The 14,388-nt window shown below is 51.3% G+C and overlaps 1 protein-coding gene across 12 annotated transcripts in view; it reads right to left on the reverse strand.

The window, feature by feature from the left end:
• Window positions 1-14,388, reverse strand: part of QTGAL (queuosine-tRNA galactosyltransferase) — a 207,924-nt gene that overhangs the window by 48,825 nt on the left and 144,711 nt on the right. The window contains exon 1 of one of the 12 annotated variants that reach the window (XM_075579667.1): window positions 7,529-7,717. The exons of the other annotated variants lie outside the window; for them this stretch is intronic. Coding sequence (XP_075435782.1) covers window positions 7,529-7,621 — 93 coding nt within the window. The 5' untranslated portion in view covers window positions 7,622-7,717. Of the gene's footprint in view, window positions 1-7,528; window positions 7,718-14,388 lie in introns of those variants that run through there. 12 annotated transcript variants of the gene reach the window in all.

The following is a 14,388-nucleotide window of genomic DNA, read 5'->3' on the forward strand; positions in this document are numbered from 1 at the left end:
CCTCTCGTTACACCCCTCTGCACCTCCATATATCTCACCTCTGATCTCTCGTTACACCCCTCTGCACCCTCCATATATCTCACCTCTGATCTCTCGTTACACCCCTCTGCACCTCCAAATATCTCACCTCTGATCTCTCATTACACCCCTCTGCACCTCCATATATCCCCCCTCTGCGCCCCCATATATCTCACCTCTGATCTCTTGTTATACCCCTACTGGTCTCTTTCGCTCAACCCAAGTTTGTTTCATCTTTGCACCTTTTACCTCTACAGCCCTCTCCCGTGTTTAACCGTTCCCCCTAATCTCTCCCTCCCAATATTCGCCATACACCTTCACTTCCACATTCAGAGCCCGGCTGAGAAGAGGCTTCTTATTAAACGTTCTACGCCTCCGCTACAGACTCCAGAGGCGCGGTGACCTCCCCTGACTGCACTTCTAATAAACCACTTTTTACTCCTAACGTGTCTGAAGGCCTCCCAACATACCACATAGAGTGCAAGCTCTTTGGGACAGGGTCTCTTTTAGCCTTACGTTGCCATTTACCTGTTACGCTTACCCCATTGTTTGCCCTGTACATTATTTACCTCCTATTGTAATGCGCGGTGTACACGGGGTGCACTATATACATGACATTATACATACATACTAGTTGAAGAGTCCTGCTTTACAGTACAGGCATAGAGTGCAAAGCCACGTGTAGGGCAACCCTTACACAATGCAGGGGTTAAATCCGAAGATATAAAAGTGATTATTGGGAAAAGGACGTGTGTCACTTTATACCAAACCTCACTGGCATCTTCCTGCAGAATAAAAAAAACTGATTGTAACAAATATATGCATATACTGTATATCTCTATTTGTATATATAAACATAATCTCCATATGGTTTGTAAGGATCCAATGATATCACTGACATTCATGAAGTATGTGTGTTAGAAACGCTAGGCGTATCCACGTGGGAACATTAATATCTGTTTCAGTCTAATGGATACAATGAATCTACATATGTATCATATCAAACTGCAGGAAGTGTAATTATTTATACAATATCATGACATGTACCATTTACTAAAGCCAAGTCTCCGTCCTACTGCCCAAACGTGCGGAGAAATTCCTTCTTATCTGGAAACGCGGGGTCTGGCGCTCGACATCCTGCGCTGTTTATTTTATTTGCTTTTATTCGATTTTGGAGAAGCTAATTTTATTTATTTACTAAAAGCGGCTTTTTGGGGGGGTAACAGGCAGTATTTAATTAATCCTGTTCAGGGTTGTAGGAAAGCTGGAGTCTTAGAGAACAAAAACAAATAAACAGGTTGGATTTATGTAACGGGTGTTCTGAGCTACAAGAAGCATAGAGTGTAAGCTCTTGAGGACAGGGATGCCTTTTCCCAATGTTACCTTTATGTCTGTAGCGCTTATTCCCGCTATGTCGCCTATGATTTTGTCACGTGCATTGCTGCTATATGTATATATATCTTTATTTATATAGTGCTCACAGTGTACTCAGCGCTTTACAAAGAGAACACAGTGAGTACAGGGAATTCTAATAATACAATAAGTGAAAAAAATCAGATATGAAAGGAAAGAAAGAGCTTACACTCTAATTGGTATGTTGGGAGAGTTACAGAGACAGCAGGAGAGGGAATAAGTGCTGTAGGTGACAGTGCCTGGCCTTGATGGTGGGTAAGTGCAGTAGATAGCAGTGCCTGGCCTTGATGGTGGGTAGGTGCAGCAGATGGCAGTGCCTGGTCTTGATGGTGGGTAAGTGCAGTAGATGGCAGTGCCTGGCCTTGATGGTGGGTAGGTGCAGTAGATGGCAGTGCCTGGCCTTGATGGTGGGTAGGTGCAGCAGATGGCAGTGCCTGGTCTTGATGGTGGGTAAGTGCAGTAGATGGCAGTGCCTGGCCTTGATGGTGGGTAAGTGCAGTAGATGGCAGTGCCTGGCCTTGATGGTGGGTAGGTGCAGCAGATGACAGTGCCTGGCCTTGATGGTGGGTAGGTGCAGTAGATGGCAGTGCCTGGCCTTGATGGTGGGTAAGTGCAGTAGATGGCAGTGCCTGGCCTTGATGGTGGGTAGGTGCAGTAGATAGCAGTGCCTGGGCTTGATGGTGGATAAGTGCAGTAGATAGCAGTGCCTGGGCTTGATGGTGGGTAGGTGCAGTAGATGGCAGTGCCTGGCCTTGATGGTGGGTAGGTGCAGTAGATGGCAGTGCCTGGCCTTGATGGTGGGTAGGTGCAGTAGATGGCAGTGCCTGGCCTTGATGGTGGGTAAGTGCAGTAGATGGCAGTGCCTGGCCTTGATGGTGGGTAGGTGCAGTAGATAGCAGTGCCTGGGCTTGATGGTGGATAAGTGCAGTAGATAGCAGTGCCTGGGCTTGATGGTGGGTAGGTGCAGTAGATGGCAGTGCCTGGCCTTGATGGTGGGTAGGTGCAGTAGATGGCAGTGCCTGGCCTTGATGGTGGGTAGGTGCAGTAGATGGCAGTGCCTGGCCTTGATGGTGGGTAGGTGCAGTAGATGGCAGTGCTTGGCTACAAGGGTCGGTCGGAGTCACTGTGGGTGTGGGATAGTAGCTATGAGCCCAGGCTATTTAAACGCTTCATGTAAGAGGTGAGTTTTAATGTCTGACTTAAAGGTGGGGCGAGAAGGTGCTGGGCGTACGTGTGGCGGCTTCCTATTGGCCAGCGTAACGCAGGGGAATTAAAACTGCCGTTTTGCTTCCCCCGGGGGGGAAAGAATCTCAGAAACTGGGGGGAGTCCTCGGAGCTGAAATGAAGGCGGTCCGGCCACAAAGACCCCCTGCTTCCCACCCAAGGAAAGAAAAGGATGGGGGGGGGGAGGAGGGCGCAAATGAGATGGGGAGTGCCTCTTGATACTTGTGTAGGGTGTGGAGGTGCGTACGGACAAATTCTCCGCCATTTTCCTGCTGTCTCCCGGAGAATAAGCCCTACACCGTATATCCCTGAATGAAGCTCTCACAATGTCGGCCGTCACCTGGATGCCCTTGTGAGCCACGAACAACACTTTGCTGGAACCATTTGCCACGTCGTTCAGCCGAGGAATCTGAACAATGGGGAGACTGTTCCTCCTTACAAGGGGAAGGGTTTTCCGTTTAGGGATATTGTCACAGACATACCACAGTGTACAGGTGACTATTTTGAATTTATACTACTCCTATTTCTTTCTGGCTTCTTATTCTGTATGGGGTTTGTTTTTTTTGGCAACATCACATGAATTTCTACATCAGTCAGTCCCGGGGAACAGGGGCGGCCAACTCCAGTCCTCATGGGCCACCAACAGGTCAGGTTTTCAGGACATCACTGCTTCAGCACAGGTGACGCAGTCAATGACTGAGCCACTGATTGAGTCACCTGTGCAGTCAACAACTGCTGGGTATCATTACTGCTGGGTATCATTACTGCTGGGTATCATTACTGCTGGGTTTTTGCCCAATAGGTCTAACCGAATAACAATGCTAATCACAGTTCCACTGAGCAAGAAACATTGGAATTGCAACAAAGTAACACCAGTGTCAGGAACCTCTGGGTTCCGAAATCCAACACCAAGATTCCAGGGAACCAGTACCACCATTTAGTCCAGAACGGGGTTTTAAGACACCTGTCTGCAGAAGCGAGATGGAGACCGGCATGCAGAACTGGCCCGTTTGTTGTTGGAGAGGCTGCACCAACATCGCAGTATGCAAACCCAGAAAAGTGTGAGTTTCATGAGAAGGAAGCCGAGTATCTAGGGCAGGAGCGGCCAACGCCCGTCCTCAAGGGCCACCAACAAGTCAGGTTTTAAGGATACCCTGCTTCAGCACAGGTGGCTCAATCAGAATGACTGCACCATCTGTGCTGAAGCAGGGATATCCATAAAACCTTGGGGACTGGAGTTGGCCGCCCCTGCTGTAGCAGGTACTGCACCTATTTGTCATGCCCCAGGTGTACATATTGTATCGCTTTCTGCGTCTCCGCGACAGCCAAAGAACGCTCCTCTGCCTGCCTCCCATTGGCTGAATCCCGGAACCTTTCAGCAGCTGGAAGATCGATGACTGGTTCTATAAACGATCAATAGGAATTTGCTGCTGCTCCTTTTTTTAATGGATATATCCGTATATACAAATAAATCCAGGAACACTTATATCTTATTCATGAAATGACCTTTACATGTAATAAACGGCATGTGTTATGGGGCCTTCACAGGCGTATCCCTGCTCGTAAACTCCAGTATTCCCCATTAACAGAGGAACTAAGGTGCACTTATTTCCGTGTGCCCAATGCTGGGCGAGCTGCAGCAAGTATTTTCCAAGTCCAGCTTCCATTGCTTTGAACACGCATTAAATAAGTTATTGTGTGTAAAAAAGTGAGAAAAACCCTCCACCCTACAGTGTGCAGCAACTAAACATACCCCTCCTGTCCCAAGCCAGGTCTGCAACCCTGCCTTTCCCCATTATCTCTTAGCTTCCACTGCAGCCAGGGAATGCTGGGTAATGACATGCAAATAAGCACACAGTGTCACTTGGGTTATAGAGGTCCGCGTTGAAGTGGACATGTAGCAAAAAGTGACACGGTGTAATTTCCCAGAATCCTTGGCTGCAGTGGAAGCACTGCATGCTGACAGATAATGGGGAACGGCAGGCCTGTGCCTGAGCCATGCGAATGTGCTCACACGCGGGGTTTCTATTTGCTCCAGATTGCTTTGAGCCAAATACAAAGTTCAAGCTTCTGCTGGCAATTCAGTTTATTGTCAGCCTGCCCGGACTTGGGAACACAGTGTAGGTGAGGGAGGGAGATTTGTATCCAGAAGGCGGCCTCCCCTCTGCCTCCTTTCCCATGCTGCGGGAGTTCAGGTCGCTGGTGGGGGTGGGAATATGAAAGCCCTGATGCTGGAGGGAACAGGCAGATAAATAGCTTGTCAGAATCTTGCCTCCTCCGCACTTCCCATTCTAATTATATAAGCGAGTACTGCAGGTGGGTGGGGGAAAGATACCGTATCCTACGGGGTGCAATTAACCCCTTCACTGTCAGAGGCTGCGCCAGTAGATCCAGCACCGGGCCAGTGGCCTTGCATGGTTCTTGCAGGCCTTTACCAGTCTGATTACATGCTGTCCCCCTCCCTCCACTGCGGGGGTCTCTGTCTCCGATAGTGTTTGGAGACACTTAGAAGGTTCTGCAGTTGGCGGGGGACAATAATTCAGCCTCTATTTTGGCCCCTTTGGGTATCGATCTGGCACTGGTCATATTGCAGCGAATGCTTTTGCAATGGAAATCTAGAGAGGCTGGGGCCCTTATAAAGGAGGCTGGGGCCCTTATAAAGGCGGCTGGGGCCCTGATAAAGGAGGCTGGGGCCCTTATAAAGGAGGCTGGGGCCCTTATAAAGGAGGCTGGGGCCCTTATAAAGGAGGCTGGGGCCCTTATAAAGGAGGCTGGGAGCTCGATACGACGTCGGCCGTCATTCAAGTCAAGGGCAGTTGATGCAGGTTCCAGCTCCGATAACCCTTATGCGAGGTTAATCCACCCCGACCCTAGAACCAGTTAAACCACTAGGACAGCAAGTGTACAGTAATGCCGAGTATCCCTGTACTGGAGAAAGAATCACTGGATAACAGGGGCTGCGTTCCCAAAGCATGGCACGTGTTGACGGATGAGGCAGCGGGAGTTTAGTTGGGTGCTCACTTTGGTTTAAGTAGAGATGGCACAGGCGGTTGGTTAAATGCGAGGGGGCATGAAGACAAAACGTAAGAGTTACCCTGATTTACCGTTTCCTTAAATGCCATGAAAGAGGCCTGCCGGGCAGTGCCGCCTGCCGGCAGTGCCGCCTGCCGGGCAGTGCCGCCTGCCGGGCTGTGCCGCCTGCCGGGCAGTGCCGCCTGCCGGGCTGTGCCGCCTGCCGGGCTGTGCCGCCTGCCGGGCTGTGCCGCCTGCCGGGCAGTGCCGCCTGCCGAGCAGTGCCGCCTGCCGGGCTGTGCCGCCTGCCGGGCTGTGCCGCCTGCCGGGCTGTGCCGCCTGCCGGGCAGTGCCGCCTGCCGGGCTGTGCCGCCTGCCGGGCTGTGCCGCCTGCCGGGCTGTGCCGCCTGCCGGGCAGTGCCGCCTGCCGGGCTGTGCCGCTTGCCGGGCAGTGCCGCCTGCCGGGCTGTGCCGCCTGCCGGGCAGTGCCGCCTGCCAGGCAGTGCCGTCTCCTGGGCTGTGCCGCCTGCCGGGCTGTGCCGCCTGCTGACTATCGGTGGTTACAGAGTAGCAGAAATGTTCATTCTTTGGGCTATTGAGTAGCACTATAAACCGCCCGAGTTCATGTTTAATCGGTAGAAAATACTTTTGCCTATATCTGAATATCATGGTCCCTGCCGCAGCGAAGGGGTTAACTGCGATGGGGGAATTTCATATTTAAAGATTAATTTAATACGTAATCCAATATTTATTGAATGTAATATTCTGCATGCAGCATTGACCTGTGCAGCATGCACTGGCACAGAGCAGAGTACACTGGCACAGAGCACACAGGCACAGAGCAGAGTACACTGGCACAGAGCAGAGTACACTGGCACAGAGCAGAGTACACTGGCACAGAGCACACAGGCACAGAGCACACTGGCACAGAGCAGAGTACACTGGCACAGAGCAGAGTACACTGGCACAGAGCAGAGTACACTGGCACAGAGCAGAGTACACTGGCACAGAGCACACAGGCACAGAGCAGAGTACACTGGCACAGAGCAGAGTACACTGGCACAGAGCAGACTACACTGGCACAGAGCAGACTACACTGGCACAGAGCAGAGCACACAGGCACAGAGCAGAGTACACTGGCACAGAGCAGAGTACACTGGCACAGAGCAGAGTACACTGGCACAGAGCAGAGTACACTGGCACAGAGCAGAGTACACTGGCACAGAGCAGAGTACACTGGCACAGAGCAGCATACACTGGCACAGAGCAGAGTACACTGGCACAGAGCAGAGTACGCTGCACAGAGCAGAGTACACTGGCACAGAGCAGAGTACACTGGCACAGAGCAGAGTACACTGGCACAGAGCAGAGTACGCTGGCACAGAGCAGAGTACGCTGGCACAGAGCAGAGTACGCTGGCACAGAGCAGAGTACGCTGGCACAGAGCAGAGTACGCTGGCACAGAGTACGCTGGCACAGAGCAGAGTATGCTGGCACAGAGCAGAGTACACTGGCACAGAGCAGAGCGCACAGCGCAGAGTACACTGGCACAGAGCAGAGTACACTGGCACAGAGCAGAGTACACTGGCACAGAGCAGAGCGCACAGCGCAGAGTACACTGGCACAGAGCAGAGTACACTGGCACAGAGCAGAGTACACTGGCACAGAGCAGAGCGCACAGCGCAGAGTACACTGGCACAGAGCAGAGCGCACAGCGCAGAGTACACTGGCACAGAGCAGAGTACACTGGCACAGAGCAGAGTACACTGGCACAGAGCAGAGCGCACAGCGCAGAGTACACTGGCACAGAGCAGAGTACACTGGCACAGAGCAGAGTACACTAGCAGCGCTCACATCTTACCTCCGCGATTCTTCTGGCGAGTTTCCGCTTCTGATCCTTGCACGCCTGCAAGAGCTTATTCGCTTTGTCTTTACAAACCGCAACAATAAACATTGTGCCGTCTCCTCGCTCGTTAACCCAACGGAAGAAGAACCTTCTCTGGACAGAGTCCGAACCCAGAGAAACCGCATATTCATAAAGAAGGAGAGAACAGTGACCGACATGGTATTCATTAACTCCACTAAAGTCAGGATCACGCCCGACTCTCGGCAACAGTCTGGAGTCCACACGGGAGTGTCCGGTTGGGGAGCAAAGAGCAGTTAGTGGGTTGATTGTCCGTAAATATAAAAGCACCGAGTATGTGTCAGGACACACGGACATTTCCATACATCACCAAGTATGTGTCAGGACACACGGACATTTCCATACATCACCGAGTATGTGTCAGAATACACGGACATTTCCATACATCACCGAGTATGTGTCAGGACACACGGACATTTCCATACATCACCGAGTATGTGTCAGGACACACGGACATTTCCATACAGCACCGAGTATGTGTCAGGACACACGGACATTTCCATACAGCACCGAGTATGTGTCAGGACACACGGACATTTCCATAAAGCACAGAGTATGTGTCAGGACACACGGACATTTCCATACAGCACCGAGTATGTGTCAGGACACACGGACATTTCCATACAGCACCGAGTATGTGTCAGGACACACGGACATTTCCATACATCACCGAGTATGTGTCAGGACACACGGACATTTCCATACATCACCGAGTATGTGTCAGGACACACGGACATTTCCATACATCACCGAGTATGTGTCAGGACACACGGACATTTCCATACATCACCGAGTATGTGTCAGAATACACGGACATTTCCATACATCACCGAGTATGTGTCAGGACACACGGACATTTCCATACAGCACCGAGTATGTGTCAGGACACACGGACATTTCCATACATCACCGAGTATGTGTCAGGACACACGGACATTTCCATACAGCACCGAGTATGTGTCAGGACACACGGACATTTCCATACAGCACCGAGTATGTGTCAGGACACACGGACATTTCCATACAGCACCGAGTATGTGTCAGGACACACGGACATTTCCATAAAGCACCGAGTATGTGTCAGGACACACGGACATTTCCATACAGCACCGAGTATGTGTCAGGACACACGGACATTTCCATACAGCACCGAGTATGTGTCAGGACACACGGACATTTCCATACAGCACCGAGTATGTGTCAGGACACACGGACATTTCCATACAGCACCGAGTATGTATCAGGACACATGGACATATCCATAAAGCACCGAGTATGTGTCAGGACACACGGACATTTCCATAAAGCACTGAGTATGTGTCAGGATACATGGACATTTCCATAAAGCACCGAGTATGTGTCAGGATACACGGACATTTCCATAAAGCACCGAGTATGTATCAGGACACATGGACATTTCCATAAAGCACCGAGTATGTGTCAGGATACATGGACATTTCCATAAAGCACCGAGTATGTGTCAGGACACACGGACATTTCCATAAAGCACCGAGTATGTATCAGGACACATGGACATTTCCATAAAGCACCGAGTATGTGTCAGGATACACGGACATTTCCATAAAGCACCGTGTATGTATCAGGACACACGGACATTTCCATAAAGCACCGTGTATGTGTCAGGATACACGGACATTTCCATAAAGCACCGAGTATGTGTAAGGACACACGGACATTTCCATACAGCACCGAGTATGTGTAAGGACACACGGACATTTCCATAAAGCACCGTGTATGTGTCAGGATACACGGACATTTCCATACAGCACCGAGTATGTGTCAGGACACACGGACATTTCCATAAAGCACCGAGTATGTGTCAGGATACATGGACATTTCCATAAAGCACCGAGTATGTATCAGGACACACGGACATTTCCATAAAGCACCGAGTATTTGTCAGGACACACGGACATTTCCATAAAGCACCGAGTATGTGTCAGGATACATGGACATTTCCATAAAGCACCGAGTATGTATCAGGACACACGGACATTTCCATAAAGCACCGAGTATTTGTCAGGACACACGGACATTTCCATAAAGCACCGAGTATGTGTCAGGATACACGGACATTTCCATAAAGCACCGAGTATGTGTCAGGATATATGGACATTTCCATAAAGCACCGAGTATGTGTCAGGACACACTGACATTTCCATAAAGCACCGAGTATGTGTCAGGATACAAGGACATTTCCATAAAGCACCGAGTATGTGTCAGGACACACGGACATTTCCATACAGCACCGAGTATGTGTCAGGACACACGGACATTTCCATAAAGCACCGAGTATGTGTCAGGATACACGGACATTTCCATACAGCACCGAGTATGTGTAAGGACACACGGACATTTCCATACAGCACCGAGTATGTGTCAGGACACACGGACATTTCCATACAGCACCGAGTATGTGTCAGGACACACGGACATTTCCATACAGCACCGAGTATGTATCAGGACACATGGACATTTCCATAAAGCACCGAGTATGTGTCAGGACACACGGACATTTCCATAAAGCACCGAGTATGTATCAGGACACATGGACATTTCCATAAAGCACCGAGTATGTGTCAGGACACACGGACATTTCCATACAGCACCGAGTATGTGTCAGGACACACGGACATTTCCATAAAGCACCGAGTATGTATCAGGACACATGGACATTTCCATAAAGCACTAACAAAACAAGAACACATCATCCTTAGTATTATTTCAGAGGCACAATACTTATATATGCAGGTCATCCTTAGTATTATTTCAGAGGCACAATACTTATATATGCAGGTCATCCTTAGTATTATTTCAGAGGCACAATACTTATATATGCAGGTCATCCTTAGTATTATTTCAGAGGCACAATACTTATATATGCAGGTCATCCTTAGGTCCCAAGTTTCCAATTGTCACGGAATACATACAGGTCAGGAATGTGACAATGGGCTGATTACGGCAGATTTTGGAACCTGTGGCAGACATGGATTCCTATGTTGCATGGATCGGGCGAGAGATACAAAGTAGCATTGGAAAACGAAGCGGGGAAAACGAGATCGGAAGGAAGAAAGAAAAATGGCAGATGACAGATAATCACACAAGAGTCAAGATAAATGCAACTTGGGATGCCCCAACTCTATGGGAACAAGAGCAACAAACAGGAAAAGTAGTGGGTGCTGCAAGCAGAGAAACCTAGTCAGGGTAACTGCATACAGAACAGAAGGGACGCTGAGCCACCAAGATGGATGGTTTGTGACTGTAATCAGCCAATAAAATGAACTTTTTATAAATCATTGCATTTCTTTTGGTTTGCTCTGCTTCCCTCCTGTTCCAGATGACAGATAATGATACACACCCACACAGTACTGTACATGTGCTACATTACCATGGAATTGCTTAGCTAAAACCATTGCAAAAACCAGTGCCTGAGGGGGATAGTGCGCCAGTGATCGCTACACCGCGCCTGCAGCAAATACAATGTATCGCAGATCTAGTAAACGTTGTGCGTTAATGTATAGAAGAGGGTTGTGATGTCTGCAGCCCTCTGAGATAGAACATGTTCTCTGCCACTATCAATAGTTATCTCATCATTTATGCAAAACCTACTAGGTTTTTTTTGGGGGGGGGGGGTATAGATCCAAGTTCCCAACTACTTAATAATGTATATTACGCACTATACATGCGCACTGGCTGGGAGCTTGTCACTGCGTAATACAAATCTAACACAAAATGCCCGCAGCGACTGGAATACCCGACTAATGCGACCCGTATGGAGAACATATTCCCTCGCGCTCTCTCAGCATTTCAATCACTCCTGCCCCCCTCTCGCCCACATAATCCCATATCAGACATGTCAGTGGGGACAGGGCCAAGATGTATTTCGCTGGAGCGACCTTGAGACAAAGCAAGAAGTAAAACAGAATACAATAATATGCTGCTGATAAGAAGTGTGATAACAAAGACACGGTGACCTCTGGGCTGTGCTACTTTTGGGAAGCTTGTTGGTTTAAAATATTTAGTCGAGTCTCAGTCAACAGAGACTACCAGTCTCTAAACAGAGACAGATAGTGCCAGGCGTGCAAATATTTGGGGTTTATTGATGAGCAAGAAGGTATATTTAACGCTTTGCTGCTGGAGACAATGTGATATGTTACCAAGGTATTCCTGGGCTGAGTCCCCAGTGTAGGCTGCGGCGAGCGCTACGGCGTGCGCTGCAGGAACAAGCTCCGCCCCTCTATGGTGCCGCGCTCAGTAGCTGCCTGAAGGCGCGTGTACGGATCGCAATGCGCAACCACATTTTTGCGAAGAAAATAATCTTGCCTTTGCTAGTGGCGATTGAGCGCTGGTTACGTCACGTCGGCGGTTCAGCCAATGAGGGCGAACCAGTCATGTGACGCCAAGGCTGCGCCCCTCCGCGCCCCCCGTCGCGATCTTGTCTTTCCCCGACACGCAATCACAGACCACAGGTCGCGGCTTGTCACGGTGCGGCCCCTCCGCGCCCCCCGTCGCGATCTTGTCTTTCCCCCTGACACGCAATCACAGACCACAGGTCGCGGCTTGTCACGGTGCGGCCCCTCCGCGCGCGGTGATTGGGGCCGTAGCCTTACAGGTTCTTTCAAAAGCATTCTCTGGAGGGTCCTGCACAATTCGGGGGGCTATGAAAGTGTGCCACAAAAGAGTGAATTTATTACAAATGAGGATGTCCGGTGATAACCTCTATTCCGGCTGCGCTTATAGTGCCGGCAACGCGACGTTGCGGCAAAACAAATGCATTGCCGCCGTCGTGCGCTTATAGTAAGTGCGAGGGAGCGCCGGCTTGGTCGCGATCGCTGCGAGTCATCTCAATTTGATTTTTCCAGCGATCGCAGCCTGACGTCACCGCCGCCGGCGCTATAAGCGCGGCCTCAAGTATAACATTCTGATACCGGTCATTGTTACAAGGAGACACATGCGGTGAGGCCGGATATCTGCGGTCTGGACGGTCAAAATCAGTCCTGTTGCATCCGTCACAATCGCCTGAATCTATTGTTATTGGGGATATGAAGTTATGAGGGTTTATATATTGAGTCAAGACCTTAAACGTCTTTTTAGGAGATTTTTTTAATCTAAAGTCATAAAACCGTCAATTTAGTAGCTGGTTTACGACGGGTGGTGTTCTGTCCCCTGTAAGGGTTTTTTTTATTTCCCCTATAGATACAGTTACTGTTTTGTATTATTTTGGATTACTGTGTTACCCCTACAGTTGGCTTCTCCGCCTCTTGCCTAGTCTAGTCCCTCTGACTTGGCATAACCCAGGGAACCCTTCTCACTTGGGACGTGGCAATACCAATTTCAACAACTTAACCAAGGTTCCAGTGACCAGCGCGAGGCATGAGAGAAGGCCCAACCTCTGTGCCCTGGGGATCGGGGAGCGCAGGGTTCCGCGTGAGGTATGAGAGAAGGCCCAACCTGTGTGCCCTGGGGATCGGGGAGCGCAGGGTTCCGCGTGAGGTATGAGAGAAGGCCCAACCTGTGTGCCCTGGGGATCGGGGAGCGCAGGGTTCCAGTGACCAGCGCGAGGCATGAGAGAAGGCCCAACCTGTGTGCCCTGGGGATCGGGGAGCGCAGGGTTCCGCGCGAGGTATGAGAGAAGGCCCAAACCTGTGTGCCCTGGGGATCGGGGAGCGCAGGGTTCCGCGTGAGGTATGAGAGAAGGCCCAACCTGTGTGCCCTGGGGATCGGGGAGCGCAGGGTTCCGCGCGAGGTATGAGAGAAGGCCCAAACCTGTGTGCCCTGGGGATCGGGGAGCGCAGGGTTCCGCATGAGGTATGAGAGAAGGCCCAACCTGTGTGCCCTGGGGATCAGGGAGCGCAGGGTTCCACGCGAGGTATGAGAGAAGGCCTAACCTGTGTGCCCTGGGGATCGGGGAGCGCAGGGTTCCGCGTGAGGTATGAGAGAAGGCCCGATCTGTGTGCCCTGGGGATCGGGGAGCGCAGGGTTCCGCGCGAGGTATGAGAGAAGGCCCAACCTGTGTGCCCTGGAGAGCGGGAGCGCAGGGTTCCGCGCGAGGTATGAAAGAAGGCCCAACCTGTGTGCCCTGGGGATCGGGGAGCGCAGGGTTCCGCGCGAGGTATGAGAGAAGGCCCAAACCTGTGTGCCCTGGGGATCGGGGAGCGCAGGGTTCCGCGTGAGGTATGAGAGAAGGCCCAAACCTGTGTGCCCTGGGGATCGGGGAGCGCAGGGTTCCGCACGAGGTATGAGAGAAGGCCCGATCTGTGTGCCCTGGGGATCGGGGAGCGCAGGGTTCCGCGTGAGGTATGAGAGAAGGCCCAAACCTGTGTGCCCTGGGGATCGGGGAGCGCAGGGTTCCGCGTGAGGTATGAGAGAAGGCCCAAACCTGTGTGCCCTGGGGATCGGGGAGCGCAGGGTTCCGCGTGAGGTATGAGAGAAGGCCCGATCTGTGTGCCCTGGGGATCGGGGAGCGCAGGGTTCCGCACGAGGTATGAGAGAAGGCCCGATCTGTGTGCCCTGGGGATCGGGGAGCGCAGGGTTCCGCACGAGGTATGAGAGAAGTCCCGACCTGTGTGCCCTGGGGATCGGGGAGCGCAGGGTTCCGCACGAGGTATGAAAGAAGTCCCGACCTGTGTGCCCTGGAGAGCGGGAGCGCAGGGTTCCGCACGAGGTATGAAAGAAGTCCCGACCTGTGTGCCCTGGGGATCGGGGAGCGCAGGGTCCCAGTGACCAGCGCGAGGCATGAAGTCCCGACCTGTGTGCCCTGGGGATCGGGGAGCGCA

The sequence above is a fragment of the Ascaphus truei genome, chromosome 22, assembly GCF_040206685.1.
Source record: "Ascaphus truei isolate aAscTru1 chromosome 22, aAscTru1.hap1, whole genome shotgun sequence".
In the NCBI taxonomy this organism is placed as follows: domain Eukaryota; kingdom Metazoa; phylum Chordata; class Amphibia; order Anura; family Ascaphidae; genus Ascaphus; species Ascaphus truei.